Source organism: Corvus moneduloides, chromosome 6, assembly GCF_009650955.1.
Source record: "Corvus moneduloides isolate bCorMon1 chromosome 6, bCorMon1.pri, whole genome shotgun sequence".
Classification (NCBI taxonomy): Eukaryota; Metazoa; Chordata; class Aves; order Passeriformes; family Corvidae; genus Corvus; species Corvus moneduloides.
Genome location: NC_045481.1, coordinates 14,634,885 through 14,651,934, shown reverse-complemented (window position 1 = coordinate 14,651,934; position 17,050 = coordinate 14,634,885). Strand labels below are relative to the sequence as shown.

Here is a 17,050-nt window from a genome sequence, read left to right as displayed (position 1 = left end):
CTCCCAAAGAAGCCTTAAGCAATGGATCAGCTCCTACGCACATATTGATTGCAAGCCAGTGCCTGTCTGCAGTGGGGAGAACCTGTCCAGGGAAGACATGGGGCTATTTCAGGGCTTACCAGGCCGCAGCACTTCCCATGCTCTGGTGGGAAGAAGGATTGAGAAGGTGGGGGTGAAGTGCTCAGCAAAGCACCTGTCATTTATTCATTCCTCTTAATATGAGTAACTCATCTCTAAGAATGAGGCTAAACAGCAATGCTTTCCTCTGCTCATGCAATGAAACCAAGCCTAGATGGAGATGACCAAACAAACACCAAAGAGCTTAAGAAACTGGGAATAGAGAACAAAGAAGGAAAGGAATCTTCCAGGAGCAGGTCAGAATGGCTTATTTACCAAGCTGTAACTCCACAAGACACCAGCTTCAACTGGCTTCAAACCAAGGCAGCTTACGTTCTCAGATATGCAGAGCTTCCATTATAAACCACGTTTAAAGGTTAGGCAATTAATTGCCTCATTCCTCTATGACCTTTGCAGTACAAAAACATAGAATCTGATTGATGTCCTACTTCTAATTTTGTTTTTTTTAACTCTCTGATTTCTTTCTCTTGCAGAACATATTCCTATGATCATCCAGGGCAGACACACATCCTTTGATAGGTATTTCCCCACATTCACACAAGATAAATATGCCTCATCCATGCCCTCGGCAAGCTCTCCCTTGGTCTTCCTCTCTACCCCACCGAGCTCTTTCAGACCTATGCACAAGAAAGACAGGGTTTCAGGACAATGGATATATCACTGCTCTCTGTTAAAACAACATTTGGATAATTCTGAGAACTGAACTGAAGAGCATGAATTGACAGCAAGTTCATGCTGGGATAAAATTTAATCTGATTCATTTATGCATGCAAGCAGAAAGCTTTTATTAGCATACATTTCTCAAAGAAAACAAATTATAGTTCCTGGAGATGTTCATCATTAATTACCCTCTTCCAGCATCTAGCAGGAAGTTTTCTTCCTTCCGCAGCTTCACTTTATCTTCTTTCTAGAAACACATACTCAAAACAAAATAAACAAAACTTCTGTAACAAACTCAGTGAACTGAAATCATAGTACAAAGAGCCAGAGAGAGCACAGCTATTTTGGATCTTAACTGAGGTAATTCCAAAGCACTTGAAGGAAAAAAAAGTTTCTACCTGAAGTTGATAACTACTAACTCATAAAGATGGCCAACATACAACATCAAAAAATACATCTTCACAAATGGGGAAAAGTAGAACAAAGCAGATTTATTTCATTCTACAAACATTTTGTTCTTCTTGCATTTAAAAAACCCCAAGTCAAGCCAAACTGAAATCTGATTGCAGTTAACCTTCACACCAACTGGCGTGCACTGCACACAGCACCACCAAGCACATGCAAACCCAGAGGGGAACCACCTGCCACCAAACATGAGAACACCACATGCTGGGGTGAAAGATGGGTCTGTAGCTTCATGGTAATTATCAGCTTGTAAAGGTTTACTATAGAGAAGGCAGTATATACATGTTACAGTTCACATGAATTGTTAGGGGACATTGTTAGCTTTTGTTGTAACATAATGAAGGAGACAAGAAGATGTGAAGAAAGGAATTTGGTCAGGCAGTTCCAATGGTCAACTTGAAAAGAGAATACCAAGATTCAAGGCCTGCTCCACCAAAATTTTCCATGCTCTTACATAGAAAAGCATGTCATTAGGTTGTCTGGATAACTTTGAAATAAATCCTCTGGATTTCATGTGTCTTTTATCCTCAAGCCTAACTTAAGGGTGTCATCTATAGAAATACATTAAAACCATGAGACACTTAAACACTAAAAAAAATAGAAATAAATAGATAGAATACATTAGGAACACATTTCAGTTTTAGTCAAGATAAACACAAAGCAGTAAGAAGGAAAGCCTATGGGCATCAGTGTTATCTGAGCACTGGAACTCAAGTTGAGCCTCTCTGTAAAACAAAAATTGCTAAATGCTACTTCCACATCCATAACAGCCCCTTCATTCTTCTTTAAGGGTGCTGCATGCAAGAAGACACATGTGTAGCAGGACCAGAAAGCCAAGAAGTGGGCAACCTCCGCCAATCTTGCTGTCACGTGGTTATCACATTAGCACATTACGCTGTATTTTCCATGCAGCTCCTGTGTTTAGGCTCCAAAACTGATCATTAGTATGATAAATTAAATGAGTGGAAACTTTGGCTCAAAGAGCCCAAACTGCTGCAGCTCTGAAGTCAGTCACTCTTCCTAAGCTTTGGTTCATTAGTGAAATGAGAATACAGGAGGTCAAGTGAACATTCAGTTCATAATTAAGTGCCTAAATGACAAAGCTGTTTACTGGCTGGAGTGACGCAGCACAGGGGTCTCATCAGCACTTGCTGTGGGCATCCAGACCACTTCTGCAACTGGCTTTCGTAATCAGTCTCAGCATAAAAGCAAAGGACTCGCTGTGCGTGAAAAAAACTGAGATCCTGCATGAAAAAAAATTGCTCTAGAGCCATCTGTGGGATAGGCAATGAAATAATGCTTTGACCTTTCCCAAAATTAAAGGGTGTAAAGGACTTGAAAAGTACTAAGATCCAACCAGTGGAAACAAGATCTGAATATAACTTGCCGTGTTAATTAGTTTCCAAACAGTTTTGAGACAGATGGGTATCAGCTTCCCAGACCTCCTCAGCTGCACCAGGATCTCTCAGCACCTGTGGAAGGCCCCTCTCAGCTATGCCTGGGTGTGGACAGGAAGCGTGCACCATCCTTCTCCTGCAGAAATGGGCTCCCATCACCAGGGTCAACCCATCAACCACTTCCTGACTTCAGAGGAGTCACACTGGTGCGACCTCCAAATTCTTAAATTAAAATAAACTCATGATGAGTGATACTGTCAGCTGCAGCTTAGACAAAGGATTTTACAGCATCCTTTAGCTGTGCTAGCAACCAGAATATGGTGCTTCCTTTCTTCATACACACAGTTGTTGAACGAAGATCTCCTATCTTCTTTTATCTTTCTGATAAGGATAAGGATGTTTTAAAGTTTTGAAAGGCCAACATTGAATACGTCAAAAAGACTGTCTACCTTCACAAGAAGAAATGCAGTTTAGCCAGTAAAAATTCTAACTCTGTCTTCTTTCAGCCAATGTCAATAACCAAACAACTTCTGGAAGAAGACTGAGCATATGTTCTTTTAACCAACATTAGGTCCCTTAACAACTTTTTTCTCTAAAATGGGAAGAAACAGAAAAACTCAGGCAAGAGTCTCTAAAACTTCAAATCACTCCTTGTCCTGTATCCAGAGAGATCTTAAAAAAAAAATAAACCAACAAAACCAGAACAAAAATGAGAGCAACAGGAACTAAGTGTTGTTCAGTGGCATTAATCATCAGGCCAGGAAGTCCCCTACACAGCCTGAAATCTGATAACACAGAGAGGGACCAAATGTTTCCCAGCTACTCTTAACAGTCACTTTTGGAATCAGGTTTTGTACCAGAAACAGGCCTATGGAATACCTCATCAAAAAAGGAGAGTCAATGGGAATTCTGTCTCTGAAAGATCATCTTCTCATTTGGGCAGGATTTTTATGTTTCACCAAATTTAAGTATGACATGCAAATGCTGGCCACAGTCCCTCCTGCATGATCTACGTTTCTGAGGACCACACTCTTCCCTGCAGACCTGCTTCTGTTTGCCTTGTTACTCTCCCTGGGCAAACAGCCCAGGCAGATTTATGTTTCATTCCTTGTATTTAAGAAAATAAGTCTGAAGTGGACATTTCATACTATGTTATTTATAAATGCTGTATCTTTATTAAGTTACAACTGCAGTTCATGTTTATCATGAACATCAGTAAGAGCCAGAAAACTTTAATCATGCGTCCAAATGCAGTCATATGAAGGATCAGATTTTAAGTTATCTTCATTGGCACTGCTTTCATTTGTCACAGAGCCAGGTCTCTCTTGCCCTTCCCATCTTTCACTGAGCCAAGAGAAGCATAATCAGCCCTCAGTTGTGAACTATCCTGACTGCATACACCAAACACCTATTGACATACATTAGGGGGTTCTTCGCAAAGACTGAAACGAAATGGCAAAGTACTTCTATCTGGTCATTAGTGCACAACAGAAGGACAGCCCGTGCACGTAACTGCTCCCTCTGCTTTGGCTGCAGTTCAGAGCTTCAGCTGGAGTCCTGTCAAATGGACACTTCAGGCTGTGATATGACTCTCAAAACATATGAATAACACATGGCCTCCCGATTGTCAGGGGGCTTAGTGCACTGTTATGTGTATCTCCTGAAGAAAAGTTAGGAAAAAAGGGCTGGAAGAGTAAAAACGTATCTGGGCCGTTCCATGGGTATGGGTAAAGCATCTCTGACCTTAGCAGGGCTCAAGAGGAACTCAGACATATGGAGCATCTAAACAGATGTGTTTTCTGGTAATGGACACTACATAAGAGCAGGGACTTCTTTGCTCAGCTTGGGACACCACAAAATGCACTCACATCCCCAGTCTTAATTATGATAAAATGAAGATCCAAAAGTATGCATGCATTAAATATAATGAGGACTGGAATATAAATCTTTATGTTTAAAATGAACCCTGTGACAACATATTTCATGAGCATTTATTTTGTAAACAACTGGAATTATACTACCAATTACACTACCAAAAGAGGACAAACATAATGAAGCAAATCAGCACTAGATTTGCTAGAAAGTCTAGAAAGGTCTCATTTCTGACTACTAACAGTAAAAGAGGCTAACATTCAAAGTATAAAAAACAAGGTAACTCATTCTTTACAAATATACTAGGTCTGAATTACATTGACATTAGGAGTAACTTTCAAGATATGGCATAAAATACATTTTAATTTATGTCTGAAATTAATTAGTGGAAAATTAATAGCATCCCTCAAAGTATTACATTATTATAACAAATACATCTTGAATCATGCCATCAAATTAAGTAATGGGCACAGGATTAGAGTTATCTTTTAATTGTTTTTGATAACATTTATTCAGATTCAGTGGGATTTCTGGTTTTATAATGAAATCCTCTGCTTATAGCTTACAGGTCCACAGGCATTCACTCTGCAGATATCCAGGCTGTTGCTATTAAGACCATCCCTAGAAGATGCCAATTTAAACTTTTGTTCATGGCTGTAGAGCCTCAAACTACAGCTAAAATACAGCTCAGCTCTTTGCACAGAAATATGCAGCAATTACAATGAAGTAAAATTCATCCTGCAATCCTCCACCTACAGTCCCTGCATTTAACTGGTTGGGGAGATATAAAAATAGAACAACAGGTACAGAGACATGTAGAAAAAGACAATTATTTCTTACAAGGTGCTGTGATGCCCTTCACCACCCCAGCATGGACCCATATCTCACTGCTTATCTGATAATTTCTACTCCTGAATACATTTTTGAGTTAATTTTGACTTCTACATGACAAGACAGATATTTGGCTCTTCCCCCTTAGACATGTGCCCTTAAGAATCGTTCTGAAATAACAGTAAGGTTCAACAACTTAGGACATAAACAAATAATGTTTAAATGGACACTGACAATCCAAATGCCCAAGGTTGCCTCTTCTAGTCCAACAGAAGTCTGTCTTTAAAAGTGAAAAAGGAAATCAAGTAATCTCTTTGTAATATTTTCAAAATAAATGCTACACATCCTTCAGAAGGCAAGTGACAGAACCTTGAAATTGTCCTTAGGAGAAAGAAAATTGTTTGAATTTCTGTCCAAATCAAGTGGACAAAACAAAAAACAAGCAGGAGAACTATGAAAAGTCCATTATACTTTAAAATCATCACTAGTTTTAACACAGTGTTTTGCAGACTGCCATTTTTAAACTATGACTTCAGGCATGTAATCCAGTCTGAGGTGTCACCAGCTCTCCTAATGCTGAGGCTGGTCAGAGCTTGAACAAAAGTTCACCCAGGGAAGACAGAGAAGGTGATGTTGGTAAGTCACAGCACGTCAACCCCATGCCTCGAGTCAGGTCCATGCAGTTGCCAAACACAGTCTCTCTTAAGACAAATTGTCAGTACACGAGTGAGTTCATGTGACTGTGGAGCTATTGGGCATGATTTGAATTTGGTGTCACTTCATCCATTCAATGGGACGGAGAGCCCAGACTTCGAATTTGTTAGAGAAATTAGGCACTAACCTTGTTAAAACTGCATGCTGAAACATGCAATCTGCACTTTGTCTCCCCTCTCGTTGCTCCTTTATTTCAGTGCCAGGGTTTCCTACATCTGGAGCAGGTAAGTCTTCCTTCCATTGCTGACAAATACTGTCAGGTATGAGACTGCCCTTACACACACCATCCCCACTAGGACACTTAGGTTTCCAGCATTAACTTTGGCTTCTTATACCTGGATCTGAATCTTTATTTTGGGGGTTCATATTTATAATTCTCAGGCCTATTTAACTTTACTTTTAGATAGAATAGGATCACTTTGTAGTTGTACAGCACTTCGCCTAAGGTTCTCCAGACAATTTAATCTTTCCAAAAGTCACCTGAATCTACTAAGAACTCCACTAAATGAATCTGCCTACAGGCAGAATGAAATCCTGCTGAGTATGGTGAGAAGTTATAGAAGAGTTAAAGTAATGAACAGTTACAGCACCTTACTTTTGTCAGAATGAATGGATACATTAAAAAAGGTTTCCTTCTACTCATGACATTTCCATGTATTTGAAAAGCATGCCAAACTATAGCAAACAAGTTGAATGTGGCTGTATCTCGCAATTAAAGGAAAATTATTACTCTGTGTAGTTAAGTGCAAAAGTCATAAAAAAGTATGCTTCACACATAAATTAAAAAGAAAAATATGGAGAAAAACATTTTCAAGATTGACTATAGTACCTGCCTTTGGTCATCCATCAGAGATGCTTTAGCCCCCACAAAGTAAAGATATATAGATACTCTCACTGCCAGAGTTAACTTCTGTGAGTTACGCATTTGTGTTACTTCTCAAGACAGAGGCTTCCCAATCTGTTACCTCGTAAGATGCTGAGATTCATGTTAGTGACAATTATAGTTAATACTGTCCAAAGCTTATAAAGTCTAGGTCTCAAGGATCCAAACAGGAAATAAAGCAAAATCAGAGAGTGCTGGGACTTTATGACTAAGTGATCCACCCAGAGATATAAACTATGGCAAGGATGGGGAACCGATGCAGCTGATATTGTTCAGGTTATTTCTTCTGGTCTGTCACCATTTTTTTTCTCCATTATTTCTGACAATGCTACAATACACTCCTGTGTAGCCCTCCAAATACTTCTGCAGGCCATGTACCCCTCAGCAGAGCAAGAATGAGACTCAAGAAAGTATTTAAATCCACAGAAATAAAGGAATAAACATGTACAGGTTTCTGTGAGTTCTGGATCAAAACCCTGAATGAGTAGTGAAATAACGAGCAGAGCAGGACCTTGACTCATCCTCTGATAGCAGAATGGTAGAGTTCTACCATCCCAGCCCATCTACTTTATTATAAATGTGCAAAATGAACATTCCAGCTGTAATTATTTTTAAGTTGTGGTAACAGCACTTGTTTGCCAGAGATGAGCAATACATCTGACCGCACAATTATTCATCTCTACATATTTCATTGCAGGGAATGTAAGGAAAGATATGTACTACTCAACATACATTTAGACTATTGCAAAGCACACAACCAACATATGATCTAAAAGAGGATGAGGATGTTGCCTCTTTCTAGAGAGTGCAATTCACCACACAAGGAAGTATATTTTTGATGATCCTAAATCAAGCTTCCAGTAGGGAAGATTTTAAAATATTCTCGTATTGTAACAAAATGTTCCCAATGGTGTTGTAATGAAAGAAAGAAAGAAAGAGGAAAAAGCCCATCTCCTGGCAGGAAATTAATTATTGAGCATTCCACTGCTTGACGATGCGCTCCTACATTCTGTGCGGGGTTTCCATTTTTCTCTCTCAGTATGTGGAGAAATTCACTATGGAGAATACACAAACAGAACAAAGAGCACGAGGGTATCAGTTTATTAAATGCATTTAGAAACTAAACAGAGCGGAAGAGAGGAACTTGGTTTGTGCATCACCACACCTAATGTTTATTCCCTCTTTACATTCCTCTCCCTTCCATTAGATTGTCACTTCTGCATCTGTTCTCTGAAATCACCTCTGTTGAGAATGGAAGCATTGTGCCTGCTCTTAGCATCACTTAGCTGACACAGTTTTGAAATGTCACCTCCTTCTTTTAAAAAATATAATAGAAAATCCCTTGATGGAAAGGGAAAATAGAAGCCCACCGTTATATGCCTAAATATCAAGATGTAATTCCATTTTTAAAATCATTCTTTTTTTCCACCCCCAAGTCCAGCCCATTTAGTAAATTTCACCCCTTGCTGCCTATGAAAAAGCTGAAAAAGCCACAGAGGCCATAATTTCACCCATTAGTAACATGACAGAACATATAGTTCCTGGAGCTACTTCTGCAGCCGGCACATGAACCTAAAACTTCTTCTCAATTTGGTGGGATCATACCACTGTAAAAGCATCTTCATGAGAGCAGACACTTCCCAGTAATTGGCATCTTGGATTCTTCCTGGATATGGAACAACCACACTAGAGAGGGAAGATGCAACAGACTGAAACAGCATATGCCATCTTCAAATACAATTCTATGTCAGCAATGCTCTATAGCTTAGCTAAGACATAATGAAGAACTTTTCAAGATAAATAAACAATTTTCACTTTTAAAAAATGAGGCAGAAAGGGTACGGAAAACTACTACAGCAGATGGCTGTATGATTCCTGCAGAAACATTAATACCAGCTAGGCTGCTCAGGACCCTTTCTCACAGTCATTAGCACTTGGGCTCTTCCATCAGCTGGTGCTCAGCATGGCTCGCACACAGCATGAATGTACTGCCTCTATCTGCCTTGCACACCTCATGTTTCTCTGGCTCTGTGCATCAGCCCAGAAGTCTCCACCTCTGCATGCAGACATGCCAGTGTTTGCGTGTGTTGTTCGTATCTGCAAATATTTAGCTGCTGCCTCCCATCCTCTCCTTACACCTTCTTGGGTCTATATTAATGTGATAGACTCCCCAGAGACCAGGAGGCACCTCCACATATGCAAAATGTCCCACTGACTGGGAGCATTCTGAGTAAGACAAACCATCCACTTCATATTCTAAACACAGCTGGTCTTGCAAGAGAGTGCTGCAGGAGCTGGAGATGCAGCAGTAGATGGGGACCTTCACTGCATGAGATCCTTCATGTGGCTCTGGGCAGCAGAGTCCTGCAGGGGGTCTGATGGTGCTGATGGAAACTCTGTATTGTCCTCACCTACTTTTTCATCCTAAACTCTTGACTTTCTAGCACATCAAAGCTTTTATTGATTCTGCAACTGATAGAAAATGATACTGGCGATGATTCAGATTGCATTGTTTTGAGAGGAGATATTTAATTTTGAATTATAAAGCAGAAGCAAGTTTAATTACTACATATGAGCATATGCTGCCATTTTACAAGAAACTGTTCTGAAGAGAAGCACCATGCTCTGCCACCAAGCTCCCAAGCGACAAAAATCACACTCTCATGAGTATCAGACTCGCCATCTGTAAAATGTTTTTCATCTCTAGAAGATAATGTGAGAACTATGTGTTACAAATCATACATTTTGTGACAGCTATTATCACTTGTTTTGGAGCAGCACCTTAGAACAAATGCTTTTTCTCCCCTACAAGAGCTCACATGAGGCATGAAACTTCTTAAAAACCTATTTAGTAGTGCAAGCAAGGTGATAACTAATATATGTTTCAAAATTTCTCTTGTGTAGTAAGAAGGGAACAGGAGGGTTTTTTCATGAACATAATGCCATTCAATGGAATTTGCTCTGTAAGATGACATTCTCCTACACAACTATAGGAATTTTAGATAAGGCTGTGTGCATCTGTATAAATGCATTTTAAGTTCCAGAAAGGGAAATTACCTTAAACCTTCTCTCACAAATGACTGAGTGGCAAAGCCAAAAAAATATTACTCTTTCTAAGAACAGATTACTTCTGTATTCCTTCTCAAAAAATGCCCATGAATTAAGGATTAAATTTGATTTAATTACTATAGTTTTGAGCAACAAGAGATCAGAGGCAGTCCAGCCATATTAACACAGAGAATGAAAAGAGACTCAGACAGAAGCCAGAAACCATAGAACTACAATGTAATGAGAGACTGTGAAAACCCAAGGGGAGTGCAACCTGGAATCAACAGCCCTGACTGTACTCAAAATCTGAATTTCATTCAGAGGCTAGGATGATGCAGGTCAAAATGATGTGGAGTGACCCCATCAGCAGCTAACTGCATTAATACACCAGAGCTGAAAGAATGGCTAATTTGACTCTCTTTTCTGATAAATTATACATCTTCTATAATCAATCCAAACTGAAACTAATTTCCAGCAATTGCACTGCTCTGCCAGTAGACAGTGCCTTAATATAATTATGCATAGACAGGAAGAGATAATGACCTCTGATTCAAGTCTATTATTTTTACGGGAAATGAAGATACATCGCAGTATTATGTGAGCTATTGATTAAGATCAGTATGTTACATTAAACAAGTCGTTCTCCCATAAACCACTGCTGTTTTTTCCTCTTCCATCGAATCTTGCTGTTCTTTCCAATCACGAGGAGTTACCTGGTGAGGGGCAAACATAACTTTGGAGCAACTACTACTATTACATTGATACCGACCTACATTCAGAGCCAGGTATTTGCATCCCTTCCGCCTGCACAGCCTGTGGCATAATAGGAGAGCATCTCGTAGATGTTTTATCCAAAGACTCTGTCCATGTTTATTCAACAGTAGCTTATTAGAAGATACATGAAATTGTGTTCTCTGATAGTCATCGGCTTCCCTTCAAATCGCGGTGGTCCGGACGCGGAGCCGTGCCCTGACCGCGGCCGAGTGACCCCAGATGTCCAGACGGGAGCGGCGGGCGGGCTCTACCCGCAGCTGGGGCGCCTCGGCCGGGCCCGATGGGGACCCCGCGGCGCGGCTCCCGTTACCCCACGGCAGGGTGAGCCCCGGCGCCGCCCGGCCGCCCAGATCTCCCCCGAGCCCAGACGGAGCCCGCAACCCCCGCCCCGACGGCCCTCGGGGAGGTTTGTGGGTGGCAGCACCGCCCGGGGGGACACGCCGGTGCCACCTCCGCAGCATCCCCAGTGCCGCGGAGCCCCCGCTCCCCGTCCCTGCCCCGGCGCCGCTCGCCCCAGCGCCGGGGCTCTCCGCGGCCGGACGGGCCGGCGTCGCGCTCGGGGGAAACTTTGGCCCCGCCGACCTCCTCCCCTGGCCCCGCACCCGCGCCGGCCCCGCTCCGCGGAGCTGCGGGAGCCCGCGCACGGCGGCCCGGGGGGCGAGCGGGGGAGGAAGGACCGGCGCGGGGAGCAGCAGGGGCAGGGGAGCGGGGCGGCGCGGGGGCGGAGGGAGGGCTTCTGCGGGGGTGTTGGTTTACCTGGAGGTTCTGCACTCGGATGTCGCTGATGTCCGATGAGCTCCCTCCGCTGGAAACCAGTCCCACTCCTGCCGCCATAGGGACGGGGGGCCGGGGCCAGGGGGGCGGCGGGAGCCGGCGGCACCGCCACCGCCGCCTTCACCGGCACCGACGGCGGGCGCGGAGCGCAGCGGGCGGGGGGACGGCCCCTCTCCGCGCCGGCTGCGCCCCGCCCCGCGTCCCTCCCTCCCTCCGCTCCCGCCCGCCGCCTCCCTCCCTCAGCCCGCCCGGCCGGGGGCGGCGGGCGCTGGCGCGGGGCGGGGCGGGCGGGGGTCCGGCCGTGCTCCCCGCCGCGCTCCCCGCCGCGGGTAGCGCCGGCGCCCGCCGCCCTTGCCTCCCCTCAGCGGCGGCGGCGGCCAGGCCCCGCACCGGCCCCGCGGTCTGCGGCAGGGCCCGCTCCGGCCGCCCCCTCGGGCGCAGGCGGGTCCGGCCCCGGCGCGGCGGGGACCCCGCGCCTGTCCCGCCGAAGCGGCCTCCCTGCACTCCCCATGAAAACGCGTTTATTGCCGAGGCAGGGGGGGCCGCGAACAACGCCGAGCGTGTGGTCGCTTCCTCCTGCCGTGCCTGGGGACCGGAGAAGGGTCGTCCCTAGAGTAAGTGTCATGCACCACGGCGGTAATGGAAGAACAAAAGTATGAGCAGCAGAGGTGTTTTCCTCTTGGGGATGAAATCAGTGCCACTATACATTAAAAGCACTAATAGTTGCATACTCATTTAGCTTGCTGTTGGTAGTCTGTTCAGGCTCTCAAATTCCTTTGAGTGAATTGAATGTCTTCATGTACACCGTTTTTCATCCAGCTTGGACAGTAATTGTTACCAAGGCTCTTCGGTGTCACTGAGATCTGTTCTCTACAAACCTGATGAACAGAGTGAGCACTTCATTTCCATACGAGGCGTTTCATTGCAATATACCACTATTTGTACCTTCGTGCCGGTAAACAGCAAATTTTGACATAATCCAGTCAGACCAGTATAGCATCAAGAGTTAGACTAGCAAAACACACAAGCAAGATCTACAAAGTTAAATATAAACAAACTGGGATCTAGAAATTGTGGCTCTTTCAAGTCTGAAGTGTTTATGTGATCCCAAGCAAACACTCCACACAACCAGTTGTTTCACCCAGCTCAGGAATGCAATGCTCTTCCCACAGCCTGCTCTGGTGATTTTGCTATTACGACTCAAAATCAGATGGAAATGGTAAGAAGGCAAAGTCATCCCTGAAGCATCTAATAAGGATTTGTCACCACTGTAACATGCAGCAGTCAGCTATCCCAAAATGCAATCTCCAAGAGTCTGAGGCAGTCTTCAGCTGTTTATATATCAAGACTGGAAAGTTTTGCACAGGTGTAAGGACACATGAATGCCATGACAAGGAGTTTATAAACCTGAATGTAAGGAGTAGAAAAAACAGCTTGTGGGAAAAAAAAAAAAAAAGTGTCTGAACTCAGATTTGCACAAATCACAATGCCAGGCTTTGACTTCATTTTACACTGGGAGGACCTGTTTTTTTTTCCAGGCATTATCCAAGTGGGCTGAATGCATCAGTACCACATTTAGAGGTGGAGCTGGAAACTGAGTGAGTGTGGCTGTGGGAAAAACAGGTGAATGACTTCACAGCATCAGTTGAAATACTGTCTGCCAGAAGTGGCTGGAGATCCCTAATCCATACTGCTGCTCAAAGAAGGATTATTCCCAGCCCTGGATGGGGACAGCTGAGGCTTTGTCCCATTGTGTGTGAGCATCCTCCAGAAGCTGGGGTGTCATGAGCTCTCTAAATAGCCTTTCACATTCTGTACTGGCCTGCTTGTGAGACCTCTGAGTGGCCATTTGCTATGGTCAGCACACCAGCTGGAAAAAGGGAGGTGGTATGTGATACAGGCGAATGAGAAGAAGCAAACACATCTGCAACCTTCAGCAGCAGAATCATAGACTCACAGATTTGAAATTTTTTAGGATGGAAAAGACCTTTAAGATCATCAAGCTCAGCCAACAAACGAACACTGTCAAGGCCGCCACTAAGACATGTCCCTAAGTGGCACATCTGCAAGTCTGTTAAATACCTCCAGGATGGTGATTCCACACTTCCCTGGGCAAGCCTTTTCCAATGCTTGACAACTCTTTCAGTGAAGAAATTTTTCCTAATATCCAATCTAAACCTCCCCTGGCACAACTTGGCAGTATTTCCTCTTGTCCTATCACCTGTTACTTGTGAGAAGAGAACAACCCTCACCTGGCCACAATCTCCTTTCAGGTGGTTGTAGAGAGCAATAAGGTCCTTCCTGAGCCTCCTTTTCTCTAGGCTAACCCTCCTAGCTCCCTCAGCAGCTCCTCACAAGACTTGTACTTCAGACCTGTCACTATCTTCTTTGCCCTTGTCTGGATGTGCTCCAGCTCCTCAATCACCTCAATGTCTTTCTTGCAGGGAAGGTCCCCAAACTGAGCAGGATTCAAGGTGCAGCTGCACCAGTGCCAAGTATAGCAGGATGGTCACTGCCCTGGTCCTGCTGGCCACACTCTTTCTGCTGTAGCTCCTCACTGCCAGCCCCACCTGACCTGTGATGTTACAGCTGTCATTCATTGTTCTTGCAGATTTCCCTAGAGCTAATTACTGCCTTCACCCTCCTCCTTGTCCTCATGCAAGACCTGCCCAGCTTCACTCTCATGGTGGTTTAGGGTGCAGCCCATGCCACTGATACCTCCAGGTCTGCCAGATAGCTGCACTTGACCTGCATAGTCTGGGTCTCAGAGTCAGGCTGGGTTTAAGATGTAAATGATTAACATTGTGGGAACAGGGAAGTTAAAACTTCCGCTTAGAGAGAGGAGAAGGGCATTAAACCATTCTTACCTAGGAAAACACCTGCTCTGTGCTGCCCTGTCCTCTGAAGGCACATTAGCAGAGGCTGGTGCGGTCCAGCAGCGGCTCAGGCTGGGGCTGCCAGCTCTTCCTGTGCCGAGGGAGGCAAAACCATCAGCACAGCAGCCTGCCCTTCTCTTGCCAACAAGTCAGGCAGAACTTCAGCCTCAGGTTCAGCCCATCCGCCAGGTCTGATCACACCAGCTTCTAGCCCAGCACATCAATATGAGCTGCATCAACCTCATACATTAATACGTTGGCCCGTGAGGTGCTGCGAATGAAACCCTGATCCAGTTTTACTTAGCAGGCGTGCAGCTGTGTGGGGAAGGCAGCAGCCATGTCACCTGCATTTGTCCATCTGAGACTTTCAGCTGGCTCTTCAGCACCTTCCCCAAATCAGCTTTGTGGTTAGCAGAAGCCCTCATATGTAGAACCTCCTCTGAGATAATTGTAAAAAACACTGCAATATATGTAGAACCAAGTGCTCTAAAATGGAAAGGTAAGCCTCTAACGTCATAAGGACATTTAAAAATTGTGACATCCAACAGAGCATCCTGTATAAACATTTTTTTAAGTTTTTATGTTCTTCCCTGCAACCTGGGGTCTGTGATTCAGCTCAGTAAGAAAGTATGAAATCTGGACTCTCATATTAAGCTAGAACACTAAATGTTATGTTACTTGTAAACTCTGTAAAGGCTTGTGGAAATTATCTGTGAAAATACTATATGCCTTCTAAGAAGTAACTGATTGTATGCAGTGAGGAGTAAAGAACTTCTCTTTAACAAAAAGTGATTTCATATTTTATTAACAAAGTCCACTTGCCTTTTGATGTTTAAGGACTATTCTATAACTGAAAAAGCAGGTTAGATTTAATTAAGTCCCTTGGCTCAGACTTGTTACTTTAGGGCACGCTGTAAACACTTGGCAAAGACTCTGAACTTTAATAGCAGGTTTATTAAAAAAAGAGTTTGGTCACGCATGAGAAAGCAGGGAGTCTGATAGGAAGTTCATGGGGAACCTACCACTGTTCTGCATAGCCTTTATCTTTTTTTTTAGTGTATGCAGAATAAAGATGTTAAAAAGCTTTTCGTTTCCCATCCTTTGCCTATCTTACCTGTGAGTTAATGAGTTGAATTCTCAGTTTGAGAAGAAAATTTACACTTGAAGGTTGTGTAATAGTAGGAACAAAGCCATCAAATTCTACAACTCAGCTTTGTGCCTGTCCGTATGGAGGGTACCTTGTAGTTCCTGCTAAAATCGCAAGGGAAGGTATCTGACACAAAGGAAGCTATTTCTGAAATTAAGGAAGATATTTATGCCATTGTAGCTAATTTACTTTGCCTTTATAAACAGAGTTCTCCATATGAACAGTCATTCTAGGAATGGATTTTTTTTTTTGGTTTTGTTTAAAATAGTTCCAGACCAGTGGTGACCAGAAAAAGGTGTTGTCTATCTTGCAATAGGTGAAAACATCGTGCATTTCAACCCAAACCTCAGAGGAGTGTAACTTCCTACCCAGCCATGCCTCAGCCATCCATGGCTGCTCCGACCCAAGAGCTACAAAAACAACTTTCCACTGATCCTTTCTAGACCTCCCTCTGCCTACATTCCCAAAACATCCTTGTTGAATACCCCAGGTCTGCAAGGTGTTTCTCTGCCCACAACAAATAGTGTTTTCGGAAAGGTGGTGGGCATTTGGGTCCTGCCCTTGAACTACTGGCATAGTCCTTGAGTCTTTGCGTGTGCTTCTGGCTGGTTAAAGGGGCTGCAGAGAATGTGAGGATCTCACTCAATTTTTAATCCTTTTTCTGAAGTCTTACAGGATGAGGACTGAAAATGTATGCTGTCTTACCCTATAGCTGAATGAGAAGAAAGGAGGAAAGTTAAAGTCTGTAACACACAAAAGTAATCCACATTCTTATTTAACTCTCAGACACATTACAACCCAGCTTGAGTGGTCACTCCATTTCAAGGCAATAATCATGCCCCTGGAGGTCTCATCAACACTTTATTTTCCTTGCTTAGCCCATATCTGAAATACTGAGGAGGGCCATCCAGGAGAAAAGACTCATTAGCTCTCCCAGATGAATAGGTAAGTGAAGATTTCATTTCTATTACCCTGTCTGACAGCAGCCACCCCTTAGTCTGGCTCCTCTGCCCACACACATGTAAACAATGGGAGGGGTACCATGTAAAACAGACTTTCAAAGCAAAACACCAAAAAAGTCAGGAGAGAAAAAGACAGTCTAATTCCACCAAGTAAACAGGAGACACTGAGAAAAATGTATTGTAATAAGAGGATTAAGCAACTGGAGGAAGTAAGGTCATGAGCAAAAAAAATCAAGTAAGCTATGAAATATAAGTGCTTTATGATTTCTTTAAAGGCAAAGGAACGTACACTAAAATGTGTGTTCTACTTTTCCACCCAAAGTGTGATAACTAGCAATGATTTAATTTGTAAAATGTATATAATCAATAAAATGAATACCAGCTTAGAAATAGGAGTGTTGTGCCCCACTAGACCCATCTTCTTCTTAGTCCCCTTCAGATGGTAAGAGAGGAAGAGGGGTGATGACTCTTGGCCCTTCCTCAGTGTACCACTGAGCATATTTAGAACT

At 43.6% G+C, this 17,050-nt stretch overlaps 1 protein-coding gene across 2 annotated transcripts in view; it reads right to left on the bottom strand.

The window, feature by feature from the left end:
• The window catches only part of CLMN (calmin), a 75,954-nt gene extending 64,239 nt beyond the window's left edge, over window positions 1–11,715 (bottom strand). For both annotated transcript variants that reach the window (XM_032111089.1, XM_032111090.1), the window contains exon 1: window positions 11,540–11,715. In XM_032111089.1, the coding sequence (XP_031966980.1) occupies window positions 11,540–11,616 (77 nt within the window). In that variant the 5' untranslated portion in view covers window positions 11,617–11,715. The remainder of the gene's footprint in view (window positions 1–11,539) is intronic.
• Between the last annotated feature and the right edge of the window lie 5,335 nt (window positions 11,716–17,050).